General features: G+C 49.6%; 2 protein-coding genes across 18 annotated transcripts in view; both read left to right on the forward strand.

The window, feature by feature from the left end:
* NSMCE4A (NSE4 homolog A, SMC5-SMC6 complex component) overlaps positions 1–6919 on the forward strand; it is a 28714-nt gene extending 21795 nt beyond the window's left edge. The window contains exons 11-12 of the mRNA XM_036307701.1: positions 3892–3955; positions 6858–6919. The gene's annotated coding sequence lies outside the window, so the exon portion shown is untranslated. The remainder of the gene's footprint in view (positions 1–3891; positions 3956–6857) is intronic.
* The window catches only part of ATE1 (arginyltransferase 1), a 51827-nt gene continuing 36771 nt past the window's right edge, over positions 1245–16300 (forward strand). For 5 of the 17 annotated variants that reach the window (XM_036307681.1, XM_036307689.1, XM_036307690.1 and 2 more), the window contains exons 1-6: positions 6858–6920; positions 9105–9208; positions 10892–11131; positions 13089–13300; positions 14236–14364; positions 15239–15367. In XM_036307681.1, the coding sequence (XP_036163574.1) occupies positions 6886–6920; positions 9105–9208; positions 10892–11131; positions 13089–13300; positions 14236–14364; positions 15239–15367 (849 nt within the window). In that variant the 5' untranslated portion in view covers positions 6858–6885. Of the gene's footprint in view, positions 1377–1919; positions 2074–3891; positions 3956–6857; positions 6921–9104; positions 9209–10891; positions 11132–13088; positions 13301–14235; positions 14365–15238; positions 15368–16300 lie in introns of those variants that run through there. The other 12 variants (XM_036307685.1, XM_036307683.1, XM_036307688.1 and 9 more) reach the window with 10 other exon arrangements.

The raw sequence follows: 16300 nt of genomic DNA on the forward strand, positions 1-16300 counted from the left end.
CCCGGGACCCTTGAGTCCACAGGCTGATGCTCTACCCACTGAGCCACACCGGTCAGGGCAAAATAAAGATATTTAGGAACTGCTGTGCTACGTTAAATCCAGACGTAGTATTTCTTGATCTCTTTTCCTCTTCAATTCACTGTAATCACCTTTCTTCTCCTGCTTGAACTCGTTGTATGACCCTGGGCAAGTTATTAGCCTCTGGTCTGCTTTCTTCGCCGTGAACTGTAAGGATTAAGGGAGTAAAACATGCCTAGGCCTTTGGATTTATCATCGTTCGAGATGAGCCCGGGGGTTGGCTTAGGGGTGGGATGGGTGGCACCTCAGCAGGACGGTGAGTGGACTGGGCTGTGAGGCGAGGCCCTGGCCCTCCTCTCGGCACTGGGCACGGCATCCTGCGCTACAGCCCCAGCCCGTCGTGCACTGAGAGCCGAGCCGGAGGCGCTGGGAAAGCACATGTTCCAAGCGAAGAGGACGGATGGAGTCTGAGGACCGCGGCCTCCAGCGAGGGGCCGGGGGCCTGCACACTGGCTGCACCCGCAGAGCACCCCGTTTTGTTCCGTGTGTCCTCACAGCCGCCCTCGGCGAGGATCTGCACCTCCGCACCCACCGGGCACCCGGCGGGCGCGGGGCGGGCGTTGAAACGGGCCTGAGGTCCACCCGTTTCTCCAGCATCATGGTCCCTGCCGCACTGAGATGAGCTTAGAGGGGCCCGGGCAAAGGGAGGCGCTGGCGGCGGGAGGCCCGCGGGCTCACTGTTCAAGGACATTCTTTTAAAGAAACGTCTCAAAAATCGTATTGAAAAACCTGGACTTGGAGCTTTCTTCTCAAGCTATGGTGCCGCTGGCTCGCAGGGGCCCGGCAGCGGCGGGCTCGGCCGGTCCCGTTAGAAGCGGCCAGTGGTCGGGCCACCCCCCGGCCATGGGCGGGTCCAGTCCCCGGCACCCACGCGCCCGCTGGTTGGCAAGCGCTCGAGTGGCCACATGGCGGCCGGCGACGATCGGGACGCTCACCTTCCCACCGCCCCGCGGGGCCCGTCTCCCCGTCACGGGCGGCCGTCAGAGGAGCGCGATGGCGGCGGCGAAGGCGCTGGTGCGCGGCTTCCTTCCCGCCGACGCGCCGCGCGTCCCGGCCGCAGGGACGGCCCCGGAAGAGGCGCGGGCAGCGGCCAGGGACGCACCGGCTGCCGCGCTCGCCTTCCCGCCGCGCTCGCCGCCCCGCCGCGGGCCCCGCGCTGCGCCGAGTCGCCGGCGCCGGGAGGCGTGGCCGGCGCGCCCAGCCGGCGGCGGCCATGGCCTCGGTGGTGGAATACAAGGGGCTCAAGGCCGGCTACCACTGCGGCTACTGCGACTCCGCGGCGGGCAAGGCGTCCTGCGGTGAGTGTCCGCCTCGCGTCCCGCCCGGCCAGCCCCGCGCCGGGAGCGCACCGCCGCTCCCACTCCCGCGTCCCCTCCCTCTCGCTTCTCCCTCGACCGTCTCCCCTCGCTCCGTCCCCGCCTCACCCTCACCGAAGATGGCGGCCCCGGTCCGGGAAGGGGCAGCAGTAGCCGATGACTGCCCGCCCGGGGCCAAGATGGCGCGGGCGACGTCAGCGCCTTCGCCTGCGGGCGGCTCGGTGCATTGTGGGGCGGCGGCGGGCTGAGGGGGGCGGGAGGGCGGGCCTGAGGCGTCCGGGCGGCGCGTTGCATTGTGGGGCGGCGGAGGCCTGAGTGGGGCGCCGGGCAGGAGGCATCCGGAGGCGCGGTGCATTGTGGGGCGGCGGCGGGCTGTGGGGTGGGGGCGAGCCTGAGGCGTCCGAGCGGCGCGGTGCATTGTGGGGCGGCGGCGGGCTGAGGGGGGGCTGGCCTGAGGCGTCCGGGCGGCGCGGTGCATTGTGGGGCGGCGGCGGGTTGAGGGGGGCTGGCCTGAGGCGTCCGGGCGGCGCGGTGCATTGTGGGGCGGCGGCGAGTCAGGCGGGCGCCGCGACCATGGCCTCCTGCGCCGCCCTGTCGCCCAGCCTGGTGGAGTACTTCGAGGGCGAGGACTTCTACCGCTGCGGGTACTGCAAGAACGAGTCGGGAAGCCGCTCTCACGGTGAGCGGGCGGGCGGGCGGCGCGCGGCTCCTCGGCTCGGCGGACCGTCGGCGGGGCCCCGGCCGCCCCCGCGGCTGTCAGGGTGCGACAGGGTGCAGACAGGCCGCACCGGCGTTGCAGCGCCGCTCCCAGGTGCACGCCCTCGCTCCGCCGCGCTGACGGGCGTCCTGGGGGTCTCGCGGCGGCCAGCGTGGGCCCCGGTGCCTCCCCGGGGCGGGTGCCCGGGCGCCGTGGCGCGTCGGGGGCGCGGGCTGACCCGCGCGTGCATTCGCCGCCGAGGGCCGGGCCAGCCTCCCCGTAGACGGCGCGGACGCGGCGGGACGGTGCCGGGGCAGAGAGCGGTGCTCGCAGGTGCCGGGCCGGGGACCGGTGTCTCCGGGGAAACAGCCGCCCGGCGCCGTCGCTGCTGGCGAGGCCCGGTGTCAGCGCCGGGTGCGATGGGGACCCGCGCCCCGTGCCCGCCCGCCCCTCGGCTTCCCCGGGGCGTTCCGTTTGTCCACGAGCGGCGGTGTTTCCTGCCGGGCCCCGCCGCCGGCGGGTGCGGAAGCTCCGGCGGGCGGGGACGGCGCCCCGGCTGCCGGTTCACTGAGGAGGCGGGCCGTTGCTGGGAGCGGGAACCGGGGGTACCCGGGTGCAGTGCCCCAGCGGGTGCGGGTCCGGGTTCGGGTTCGGGGAGAAGACCCGGAGCGCACCGGCGCCGGCGTTCGCCGAGGGCGCAGACCCCCTCAGACCTGAGCACCGTCGCCGCCGCGTGTGGCCGGGAGCGATAGTCGGTCTCACTGACCTTTTAGCGCGTTTGTGAGTCGCCAGTAGCTTCCCCGAGAAGACGATGGCGGGGCGCCCGGGCTGAAGTCTGGGGGGAACCTGGAGAGGGGACTGCGCCTGTGGGGCCGGATGTGGTTCTCAGGGTCTTCGCCGCAGGGCGCGGGTCTGGGGGGGCGGGGGCTGCCCCCCCGTCCGCACCCCATGCACCCTCCCGTTGCGACAGGAGCCCGTGCCGCTTTCCACACCCGCCTCCGGGCCGCCTCTGCGCCCGGGCTTGGTTTTCTGTGGTTACCGCACGTCGGAAAGCGTCCGCCCGGGATCGCCTCCCCGTTCCTCGGCAGCAGCCTTACCTCCGGGTTTTATACTGCATTTTAGTTTTTGTACTTAAAAGGAATATTGTTATGCCTTTGTCCTGTTTCCAGTGTAGACATATGTGGAAATCAGGAGAATTCATACGCACAGGAAACGTTTGCTGTCTAATTTCCGCAGAGACTAGCTTAGGTTGTTGGGGATGTTACTGTTGTTTAAAGGTGGGATGTAGCCTGATTGCAGTGAGGAGCTGAATGTATGACGCCGTGGAGACTATTGACTAATCCTGAATTAAATGTAATCACTCGTGTGTGTTTTTTATTTTTTTAAATATATATTTTATTGACTTTTCACGGAGAAGAAGGGAGAGGGATAGAGAGCTAGAAACATCGGTGAGAGAGATCGATCAGCCGCCTCCTGCACGGCCCCCACCGGGGATGTGCCCACAACCAAGGCGCATGCCCCTGACCGGAGTCGAACAGGGACCCTCCAGTCCGCAGGCCGACGCTCTGAGCCAAACCGGTTCGGCTCGTGTGTGTTTTTAATTAAGGAGAACATACCATAATTTCCATTTGTATTACGTCAAACCAACAAGTATAAAATGTGCAAACTTTGGTTCCTCCAGTGATGTCTAGGTTTTCTTTCTTTGCTTCTGTATTCACGTTAAAAGAACCCAAACTGCTTTGCATGTGTAAAGCAGTCCATGCTGCTGCGGGTGACGTGCTGCTTGCCTTTGCCTTCCAGGCATGTGGGCGCACTCCATGACGGTGCAGGACTACCAGGACCTCATCGACCGCGGGTGGCGAAGGTGAGCGCCGCGCAGGAGGCTTCTCCCGTACTCAGGCTCTTCTTCGTGGAAAAAATACACCGTTTTCTTTAAGAAGTTTTTCTGCTGTTGGGAAGAGGGTTAAGACTTTTTTTATCCCTTTATGTAATGATTTTGTTCTCTTTTTAATGATGTTTACTAGGAAAACTTCAAATATATACATAGAAGGTACATTATGATGAAGCTCATGTATTTTGTTCTCTTTTTAATGATGTTTACTAGGAAAACTTCAAATATATACATAGAAGGTACATTATGATGAAGCTCATGTATCTGTCACCAAGATTCAACAGTTGTTAACATTTTGGCAGTCTTGTTTCATCAGTTCTTTTTTTTTTTTTAAAGTATGGTGTGTTTTTTAACTTTTTTTTTTTTAATTTTATTGATTTGAGAGAAACATCAATGGGATAGAGAACTCCAATCAGTTGCCCTCCCTCCCACACCCCCAACAGGGGATGGAACCAGCAACCTTTTGGTGCCTGGGACGATGCTCAACCAACTGAGCCACACTGGCCAGGGCTCATCAGTTCCTTTTGGTCCCTGCAATGGACTGAATGTCTGTGTCCGACCACACTTCACAGCTTCAGTCCTAACCCCGTTGTCATGGTGTTGGGAGGTGGTCGGCCTAGATGGAGCCCTCGCGAGTGGGATTGGTGCCCTGTGAGAGCGAGCTCCCTGCCCTTCTCCCACGCGAGGCTCCCGGAGAACAGGAGCCAGGAGGCTTGTCTTCACGAGACACGGACCTGCCAGGCCTGGTCGTGGACGTCCCAGCCCCCAGAACGGGGAGGAATACATTTCTGTTGTTTAGAAGCCACTCAGACTGTAGCACTTCGTGGTAGCAGCCCAAGTGGACTTCTCCCCCCACAAAATAATTTAAAGCAGATTTCAGGTATCATGCCAGTATACCTGTAACAAGTGTGGTTTCTAAGAGGGAAGGGTTCTTTTTCCTTTGCAAGATATCCATCCACAATACCATTTGCTATACCTTACAAAATTAGTAATTCTTTACCTGTTATCTAGTTTTGGTTAGATTTTCTGCTCATCTCAGATGTGTGTGTTTTTAACAATTGGTTTATTTGAATCAGGATTCCATTAAGGCCCACACATTGCATTGCCTTCGATGGCTAAGATTGCTTTGGAAGTTATTTTTTATGTGGATTCTTTAAAAGTAACTATTAGGTAAAGTTCCTTACATAGTAGTATGAGCAGTTAAGTGCCCTGTGCCAATCAAGAGACTGGGATTAAGCACAGCAGATGAAACTTCACAACTTCCCTTAAACTTAATAACAACGGAGTTCAAAAGTAGACACAGGCCAGGTGCCAAAGGACCTTGTGTGCCATGATAAGGAGCCTTTTTAAAGGCAGAAGGGAACCTGCCGGCTGTGTGTCCCACGGGAATGGGACGGCACTTGAGTTTTGGAAATCATCGTTTACGTAGCAGAGACGTGTGTCTGAGGGGTGACCCGAGAGGCAGAAGACTGGCTCCAGGACGATGCAGTGCTGGGGTGTGAGGCATCAGCAGTGGCCAGAGGCAGGAGGGACAGGTTGAAGGTTTATTTTTTATTGATTTATTTTTTAAATATATTTTTGTTGATTTTAGAGAGGAAGGGAGAGGGAGAGAGAAACATCAATGATGAGAGAATCATTGATTGGCTGCCTCCTGCACGCCCCCCACTGGGGTTGTGCCTGCAACCAAGGTACATGCCCTTGACTGGAATTGAACCCAGGACCCATCAGTCTGCAGGCCAGTGCTCTTTCCCAGGGGTCCTCAAACTTTTTCAACAGGGGGCCAGTTCACTGTCCCTCAGACCGCTGGAGGGCCGGACTATAGTTTAAAAAAAAACTATGAACAAATTCCTATGCACACTGCACATATCTTATTTTGAAGTAAAAAAACAAAACGGGGACAAATACGACATTTGTATTTGCATGTGGCCTGCGGGCCCGTAGTTTGAGGACCCCTGCTCTATCCACTGAGCCAAACTGGCGAGGGCTGGAGGTTCATTTTAGAAGTAACATGACAGGAAATAGCGCTCATTAGAGGGAGGAGTCTAAGATGACCCCTCGGTGCCTGGCTCTGAACTGAATGTTTGTTTGGGCTGCCATACAGTATGCCACAGACGGGCAGCGTAACAGAAATGCGTTTTCTCGCAGAGCTGGAGGCTCCAAGTCCAAAACCAAGGTGTCCAGAGCTCTGGTGTCTACTGCGGCCTCTCTGTGGCTTGCACATGGCTGCCTTCTCCCTGTGCACACACGGTCCTTCTCTGGGTGGGCATCCCTGGTGCCTCATCTCTTTGTGTTTCCATTTTCTTTTCTCATAAGGACGCGTATCAGATTGGGTTATGGCTCATCTTAACAGCTTCTTTTTAGCCTAATCACCTCTTTAAAGGCCTTATCTGCAAACACACTCTGGGGTGCTGGGGGTTAGGGCTTCAACATTGGAATTTCAGCCCACAGTGTTGTGGCTCTGCCATTAACTGCGCTCTTGAAAGCATGAAAGGAACAGGCGGATGTGGGTACTTTGTGCTGTTGCGCATGGAACCCCCAAGTGTGGCTGTCATAGGCAGCAGCGGGCCCGGTCCCACCGTCTCCAGGGCAGAGGATCTGGGTGGTAGCTCAGGCCTGGCGGTGGTGGCAGGTGCTGACGAGGAGGTGGCTGAGGGGAGTGGTCTGGGAGGACCTGGGTCAGGTCTAGCCAGAGTAGCTGGCCTCTGGCCTCAGCACACCCACGCTCAAGATGTCGCTTAGGAAGAGGAACTAAACTAAATGCGTTTCTGTGCTATTGATTAGATTTTCCCCAATTAAGTTTGTGTTTCTGTAGTAATCTACTTTGGTATATATGAGAAATATGTAAGAAATTAACAAAACTATTTTATAATTTTAGAAGTGGGAGATATGTGTACAAGCCTGTGATGAATCAAACATGTTGTCCTCAATACACTATAAGGTAAGAATTTTGATTAATAGAAAGAGGCTCCATAATATGAAGATTGTGTGTAGTTTTTTAGTAGAGTCTTGCTTGTTTTAAATGTTAATTTTCATTCTAAGTAGACATTCTTTTTTTTTTTTTTTTTTTATATATTTTATTGATTTTTTACAGAGAGGAAGAGAGAGAGATAGAGAGTTAGAAACATCGATGAGAGAGAAACATCGATCAGCTGCCTCCTGCACATCTCCTACTGGGGATATGCCTGCAACCCAGGTACATGCCCTTGACCGGAATCGAACCTGGGACCTTTCAGTCCGCAGGCCGACGCTCTATCCACTGAGCCAAACCGGTTTCGGCACTTTTTTAAAAAAATATATATTTTATTGGTTTTTTTTTACAGAGAGGAAGGGAGAGGGATAGAGAGTTAGAAACATCGATGAGAGAGAAACATCGATCAGGTGCTTCCTGCACACCCCCCACTGGGGATGTGCCCGCAACCAAAGTACGTGCCCTTGACCGGAATCGAACCTGGGACCTTTCAGTCGCAGGCCAATGCTCTATCCACTGAGCCAAACCAGCTAGGGCTAAGTAGACATTCTTTATAAGGAAGAGCAAATGAGTTAGGGCTTTTCCACATACTGCTGCTATATTCATGTGATGATCAGAAGCTTTTAGTAGTGCTTAATTGGTTCACATCTATCTATATAAAAGCCTAAGCAACTGTTTGGTGCCTGTGGCATGCACTAACCATTGGGGCAGGTGCTCAATGCACAGGCATGGAAACATGGAACAGATTGATGAATCTCAGAGTGGAGAAGGGAAGGGTGGGAAGGGATTAACCAAAGATTTTATATGCATACTAGAGGCCCAGTGCACAGATTCATGCACGGGGGGGTGGGGGGGGGGGTCCCTCGGCCTGGCCTGTGCCTTCTCGCAATCCGGGACCTCTTGGGGTATGTCGGGCTGCTGGTTTTGGCCTGATCCCTGGGGGCTGACCCCGCTGGTAAGCACAAATCCATGTACCGGGCCTTTAGTATAAATATATGAAAAAATATCCTCTTCATTTGGCAGTGTTGGCAGTGATATCGTGAAATATTGGTAAATACTCAAATTACTTTTAGATATCAAATTTTTACAGGTTTTAGATCAGGGCTTTCCCTGCTCTAGCATATAACTTAACACTGTGCCTGCATTCCAGCAGTGCTAGGTCGGATTCTCGGGGAAGAAGAGCAGCAGGAGGGCTCAAACCTGAACTGCCACATGCATTCAGAGTCCACTTTTCTTTATTAGAAAACTTAAACGAAAAAGTCCTATTTTCCTACAGAATGTTCAATTTTTCATAATCTTTTGGGTTTACCCTCTGCCCCCTTTACCACATCCTAATATGAAAAGATGTTCTCTCTCTGGCCAGGTAGCTCAGTTTTTCTGGTGCCTATCTTTGTAGCAGGCCCTCCTCGAGTGTCTGGCAGTTCCAGCTTTCCAGGGTCCCCTTGGGGATCCGTGTACCGTGCGGGTCTTGCTTACTGTGGGCTTTGAGTAGGGGTCTGGCTGGGCTGTTCTGTTGGGATCCCCCATGTCGGTGCTTTCAGGTCTGATCACATTTGGAGAGAAGCCCTCACCTCCAGGAGGTCTCAGTCCCGTGCTCCCTGCGTGCGTGTAGCCCTCGTGGAAGAGACTGTTTCTCTCTTTACTGAAACTGCAGTTTTCTACTGGACTGTGAGGGGGTCCTCTGTGCAGGGCGGGGGAAGGCACCTGACATCCAGCGGCTTCCAGAACCTCCTTCCAGGGGCTCTTCCGAGCTGTAGATGCATCTTCTTGCATGTCCCCTGTGGTGTGTGACGCAGGTATCACTAGCCCTGAGGCATCATGGGTGATGCAGAGACCGACAGTAGGGCATCCTTTGGGCTTTGCTCACAGTTGGTTCAGGGTTGACTTTCTTTGGTCTGCTCAGTCAGCTACCCTTGTATTTCCGCTTCCCAGCTCCCCGCATTTCTCCCATCTGTTTCCTAGTGTATTATGTCTTTTTTTCCTAATCCTTAGTTTCAGTGAGATGTGAGGTGAGGTTAGAGGCTACGTTAAGCCTTGACTTTATCCAGAAATCCCAGGCATAAGCTTTGCCTCAATATACTGGATATTGTCCATAACTGGTTTATTTTTTCAGAGTTTGAGTTCATTTTTTAAATATTTATTTTGCTTTCCTAGGTGCCGATCTTTACAGTTTCAGCCATCAAAATCTCACAAGAAGGTTTTGAAAAAAATGTTGAAATTTCTGGCTAAAGGGGAAATTTCCAAAGGAAATTGTGAGGGTAAGATGAGATGGGGTCTAAAAACTGTTTACTTTAAAATGATGTCTCTTTCCAAGGTTCTCATTTTCCGCCAGGGAACAGGTCCTTACGACAGCAGGTACCGCTGTTCCTGTGACGACAGTTACTCGCGAGCTGCTGTTACTTGACCCTGGCCCCACATCAGGGCATGGGAAATGGATGCCAGGGCAAGTCTTGCTTGATGTGAGAGTGAGGGTCATTTTTGAGATACGATGTTATGGAGTTTATGGAAATCGTAGTTGTCATGGTGCTTTGACAACTCTTCTCTTACTTGGTCCCAGTAATATCCTGAAGGAAACGGGAAGGGGTGTTGTCTCTGGAGACCAGGTGCTCACATGCAACTTGCATGCGATTGCAGTCACTGTGACTGTTGAGTCGGGCGCGGATTTTCTGTTTAAGTGAGACTGACTTTAGTAAGTTATATTGCCTGAAATTCTGTTTCTTACTTGTCTGACCAATTTTGAATTATGTGGGAATTTCTTTTTTTGTTTTTTAATGTGTGAATTTCTTAAAGATAATTAGTAACATTTAACTGTGGTTACAGATACTTTGCATTTTCAGTTTTGTTACTTAAAAAAACAAAACAAAAAACCCCTTTTCTTATAGGCAGTGCCTAAATAACATATATAAGAATTGAGAATGCACCCATTCTTCATGCTTCTGAAGGAAGCCTCCCACCCCAGTCTTAGCTTGTTAATTTTCCCCAAGTTTGTAAGCACTGGAGAGACAGTGGCCAGCAAGAGAGGTCCGTTCTCTGCCCTCCTGCACTGTCCGTAATGGACCAGGATTCAGGACAGGTTGGAGCTGGCCGGGCAGGGCTCAGGTCGGGTAGTTGGAGCTTTGGGAGCCTCAGGATGTTGGCTTAGCTCTGCTTATTGTCCGTTCATCATCTTGCAGGTTAGAGTTTGTTGGTTAGTCAATGTACAAACTTTCCAATGGCTGGGAATCCTGTTCTGAGTTTCAAAAATTAATATTTAGATAAGCTTTGAGGATGCTGTTTATTTGTAAATTGATGGTTGCCTGCCCTTTTTATTTTTAATATGTATGTTTTTTATTGTTGATAGTTTTACAGGTATCTCCCATTTACCCCTTCCTGGTTGCCTGTCTTTTTATGTAGCTCTTATGTTCGATTCTTTATTTGACTTGTATAATTTTCTGAATTACTTATGTCTGCAACTTAGTTCATAGGAGTGATGTACTCATTAGGGTAAAAGCTGCCACATAGAGACGCCAAAATGCAGTGACTAAGCGAGGATAGCAGTCTGCTTCTGCCCGCGCAGCGTTCGGGTGCTGTGCCAGGCTGGCCGTTCCGGGCCGCCCTCCATGTGTTTCCAAGCTCGCTCTGGTTTTTCCTGATCCTGCCAGTGGGGGGGGAAGCATGGGAGTTCAGGCACATGTTTCCTTTCAAACAAGGGAGGCAACGTTGGATATATCCGCTTGGCTATATTTTGTTGGTGGGAGCTTGGTCCCAGCTTGCAGAGGGATGGCAGTGCGCTCCCTGGCTGGGCTGCCCTCGTCCTGGCTGCCGTTCTGCTGCTGGGAGGGCGGGAGGGTGGATGTGTGGACACACAGGAGCTTCTGCTACGGAGGGGAAAGGGACATTGCTCCCCTTTATGTGCCTTGACCGTGTCTGGCTGATGGACTTGGCTGTTTTCTTGTTTGTAGATGAGCCTATGGAGCCCAGCATGGAGGATGCCGTTGCTGGGGACATGGCGCTAATCAATAAATTGGATCTACAGTGTGACCTTAACCTCCAAGAGAGCCTAGAGAGGGAAGTGAAGAAGAAAGGGAAAAGCACAAAGAAAGAGGAATCTAACGAGTTTATCCAGTCACAGGACAAAAACGAGGAGCTGGGCTCTGGGGAACCGTCCCACGCAGTGGACGTGCACACAGCTCCTAAGCCAGGTAGTGCGCCGTTGTCATCGACGTCTTGTCAGGTGCTCTTTGTGCTAGGTGTTACCCGGGTCCTCTCACCAGCTGCAAATGCGAGTTACTCCTGAGTCTACAGCATACAGCTTACTACCTGGGTTTAGATGGACAAGTCACATCTTTTTAAAACCAATGTTTAGTAAGCCTGAAACTAGCCTTATTATCCCCAAACACATTTGAAAAGAGCTCCATTTCTTCTTACTACCTTAGGGCCCTCGAGGCTTGAGAACCAAACTTTTTTAGTGAAAAGATATGCTAAACATTTTTATTTTTGATGTTAAGTGAGACAAAGTAATTTTTGGTATTATGTCCACAGTATATAGACATCGTAAAATTCTTGTTTATCATTAGTTTTTTTAGGTAATCATAATAAATTTTAATTTAAAAAATTTGAGATTTTGATATTTAATTTCACTTTTAAAAAGGTAAGATTTTTTTCCCTATATTTTCACTTATAAAAAGAATTAAGTTTAAAAATTTTATTAAGCATTAAATGGGTATATAATGTGCTTGTGTGCATGTATGTGTATATAATTCTTTTAAAATTTTATAAAAATAGTTTGGATGATTTTTATGCTTCATTTCTTGAATTTGTTCTTATACTTAAGAACAAAGGATTTTTAGTACTATTTTAGTTTTTCTTTGCTACATATATAAAAGCACAGAAAACTTTCTGTTGAAGTGTTTTTTTGTGTGTGTGTTTTTTTTAATGTAAGACTTTCATGGCATTTAAACTGATGTTGGTCTGAGATTTTATCCTAAAAATGAGAATAAGCCATTAAAATACTTTGAATGGTTTAGATAATTTCCTTTAACTTTTACTAGAGTGATAGGGTTAGTTTTATTTTTAATTTCTTATTATAAAAATTACTTGTGTATCAGATTAAAAAGACGTTTCAGAGAATTTCAAACAGACACATGAAGACTGAATATTATAATGAACTTCAATGTACCCTCCCCACATTTGAAAGAGTCACTGACGTATAATTGATGATACTTATGATTTTTGTTGTACTGATAGTATTACAGATATCTCCCATTTTTGGTACTACTGTTTCTATAATGACGATTACCCTTGAACTGGTGTTACTATTACACTGGCCCATAGCAAGGATATGGGAAATGGATGCCAGGAGAAGTCTAGCTTGGTATAAGGTTGAGGGTCATTTTCAATATGTGATATCGTCGAATTATGGGGTCCCAGGTAGTTAAAATTTTTACCTATTAAAGAGGTTTGATTAAAATTCTGATGCAGTGGTTCTCAACCTTCCTAACGTCGCGACCCTTTAACACAGTTCCTCATGTTGTGGTGACCCCCAACCATAAAATTATTTTCGTTGCTACTTCATAGCTGAAATTTTGCTACTGTTATGAATCATAGTGTAAATATCTGGCATGCAGGATGTATTTTCATTGTTCGCAACCCACAGGTTGAGAACCGCTGAAGAGCTAACTAATGCGACTCCTCAGTTAGGTGGGGAGAGACGTACTGTCAACCAGGTAAAGGTGTTTTTCATTGAGAACCTGCCCCAGTGTGCTCCGGGATCAGCACATCTTTCTCCCTGAGGCTGAGCATGTCTGTGTCCCCAGTGCTCAGAAGTGTGGGCCTGAGGCAGCCATGTCCTCAGCAAAAGATACTTGATTATGTTCTCTCTGCTCACAAAGGCAGAGAGGAAGTAAATACTTTTTAAACAGATTTTCAACAATAAGAGCTGGAAAGCTCTGTGCCTCTTCACCTTCTCCAGCAGTTCTTGCTTCCACGGTCGAATTTTAAGATTGACTTTCGGCTCCACACCAGGACCCTCTCCGACACCTCCCCGAAGCTCACCTGACAGCTGGGTCTCTCTGGACTTGTTCTGTAGAGTCTTTGAGACTTGAAAAAACATTTCCAGAGTCAACTGTGATTGGTCTAATATTCTGAAATGCTTTTTAGGCAAAGGGGCAGATTTGAGCAAGCCTCCGTGTCGGAAAGCAAAGGAAATCCGGAAGGAGAGGAAGAGGTTAAAGCTCATGCAGCAGAGCCCGGCCGGAGGGCCGGAGGGCTTCCAGGCTCCACGGGAACCAAAGACCAAACCCAACCAGCCGAAATCGCTGGAAGAGTTAATTTTTGAATCTTTACCGGAGGATGCGTCACATAAGTTAGAGGTACTTTGGAGAACATAGAATGTTCTGTTTTGCTTTATTGTTTGTTTTTTGTGTGGATTCCCTTGTATGTTCTCATTTGAGGTTATATTAGCCTATTGATGCGTTGTGTAAACTGGGAATTCAAGTGGATGGAGGGGCATTGTGTTTACTAAGTCAGCTGCTACTTGAGAGAAACTTAAGATTAAAAAAAATAGGCAGTTTGACTAAAGTTACCAAAGCAATTCCAGGTTTTTGCATGTTATGGTGCGTAAAGTCTTTGGCTTTCTGTATCCCGTGATTGAAATTTAGTAGTAAAGTGAAAAGAAGCAAAAAACACCTGTTTAACTTTCACTTGTGGCAGTTTTGGTTTAGATAGTAAAGGCGAACAGGTCACACGAGGTCATCACTGTTGTCGCTATTCTGTCCTGATCGTAGCCGAGCAGCAGCAGCAGCAGCCCCTGTGCAGGCCAGCAGGAGGGAGCACTGAAGCAGTACTGAGTCGTACTGCGTCATAAACTTCTCGTTACTCCCCCAAGCCAGGTTAGCATGATAGGAACACTTTTAGAGTGTTCCTGCTATTTTTCCCAAATTGATTTACATTCCAGATTAAGTCTAGATTTTTCAGTATCCGTTTGGTATTTATACCTTGTTTTCTAAATCAGCCATAATGATCCTGTCATTGACAAGAGAGCAGCTTCCATAATTGGGTAGTAGACTTCAGCTAGTCTTAGAATGAGACAGGGTCCTCTGCCTTCTTAACGAGCCTGTAAGTTGGCGGAATAACTTTTTAAATTTATTTACTAACTGGTAGATTTTTAACGTTAAAATATTACATATTTATGCATTAATATTTGTACTGGAGCATTTGGTTCTTTTTGGGTGGGAGTAACTGTTAATGCATATTCCATGGAATAAGCGAATGAATTAATGGACATTGTTTTTAACTCCTTCTGAAGGTGAGGGTGGTGAGATCATCTCCACCAAGTTCTCAGTTCAAAGCCACAATGCTGGAGTCGTACCAGGTCTATAAACGGTACCAGATGGTTATTCACAACCACTCACCTGATGAACCAACTGTCAGCCAGGTCAGCAGGCCAAGCGTTCTGTGCATACGGAGCTCTCCCTTCCACTCGATATCCCTGTATGAACTATCGGTTTACTTGTGGTGCATTTTATTTATATTCCGTTTGCAGCATATCTGCAAAGAGAGAACTGGATTGACGGACATTCTGAAAGTGCAAATTGTGCCTAGTGCCAGTCATGTGTAATTTCAAAGTGGAAAAGGAACACACAAAATGAATTACCTTTAATTAAAATCACTATCTTTAGAGGCATTTATCTAAAAAATAATAGAGGTCTACGTAAAAATATTTGAGAAAAATGCAAAAAAACCTTTACATTTTATGGTAGGCATACTTTGCACAACAGATTAATATGCTTTCTCCCCATTTTCAAGTCATGTGTAGAAGAGTTCATTCATAACAGCTGCCTTACTCTGTTAATATACTGCCCAGACTCAGGAGAGTTAGAAAAGTAAAGTAAGATAGAGTATTTGAACAAAAGTCCTGTCTTATTGCTTGTAACTTTATAAATCAAATTACCCAGGAAAAATCTGGAAGAGGAAAAAGCTTAAAGCATTTACTATGTCGTGGTGACAAAGGGAGCGGCCATGGCCATTAGCAGCCACATTGACTCCAGGGTGTGCAGAAAACGATGTAGGTGGGTCAGGAAACCCAAAACAAAGGAAGATCAATGTCTTGGCCTTTATTAATGTAAAGCTAGTGCTTCAGGTCTGTGCCCGTCATTCCTCCCAGGACGATTCACTTCCTGGAGAATCCAGTGCTGAGCTTTGGAAGGGGAATTGCGGAGATCTTCCTTAGCCTTAGCCTCACCTTCAGAAGCGTGTCATCAGGTGGAGGTGTTTCAATAGCGTTTGCTTGTATCTTCCTTGCTCTGAAGGTGAGGTTAGTACCTGTCTCCTTTGAGGACCCAGAGTTCAAGTCGTCCCTCAGCCAGTCGTTTTCTTTATATGTCAAGTATCAAATGGCCATACACCAGGATCCGCCCGAGGAGTGTGGGAAGACCGAGGTACCCTTTGTTACACGTTTTCCTATGTGCTGGGCTTGTGTGGGAAGAAGCAATAGAACTTTCTTATGCCACTTTTTTATCTGCTGAGTGGGGTGTGTATTACTCCACTTTCAGTGTGTATGTCTGCAGATTATGAAAATGTGTTTTACATGTCAACCTTTAAATCCTCAGAAAAAGGGTGTGTTCTTACTGAGTGTCCTGCTCAGGAACCTGAATGAAGCGTGTTTATCTGTTGTCCTCAGGCCAAGTCAGCAGATATCACTGCATGCCCGTTACCGCCAATCTTTGTGCACCGAATCCTGCATGTGCCATGTTTCTTCCTGCACATGCCTGTGCGAAGTTTAATCTATAGATTAGGCACGTAGGAGATGGCCAGCAATAGCTAACAGTAATGGTGCAGTTGAACAGCGTGCTATAACAGGGGTGGGCAAACTTTTTGACTCGAGGGCCACAATGGGTTCTTAAACTGGACCGGAGGGCCGGAACAAAAGCATGGATGGAGAGTTTGTGTGAACTAATATAAATTCAAAGTAAACATCATTACATAAAAGGGTACGGTCTTTTTTTCAATAGTTTTATTCATTTCAAACAGGCCGGATCCGGCCCGCGGGCCGTAGTTTGCCCACGGCTGGTGCTATAATCAAGTTATGGGAGCCATGTTTGCCTGATAACCAGGGGAGGAGAATGGACCGCCTGGATACGCTGGGCACGGATGATTGACGTCCTGGGCGGGTGGAACGGCGTGGCTCGCGATTTCCTCACACCGCTCAGAGTGGTGTGCTGTTTAAAACCTACGGATTGTTTTATTTCTGGAATTTCCCATTTAACATTTTTGGACTGCTGTTGGCAGTGGGTAACCATTCTTGGGGGTGCTGAGTAGCTCTCTGCTCCTATGGCCTGCAGCCCCTCATGCCGCTGCTCTCTGGCTCCTTT

Source organism: Myotis myotis, unplaced genomic scaffold (genome assembly GCF_014108235.1).
Source record: "Myotis myotis isolate mMyoMyo1 unplaced genomic scaffold, mMyoMyo1.p scaffold_m19_p_49, whole genome shotgun sequence".
Taxonomy (NCBI): Eukaryota; Metazoa; Chordata; class Mammalia; order Chiroptera; family Vespertilionidae; genus Myotis; species Myotis myotis.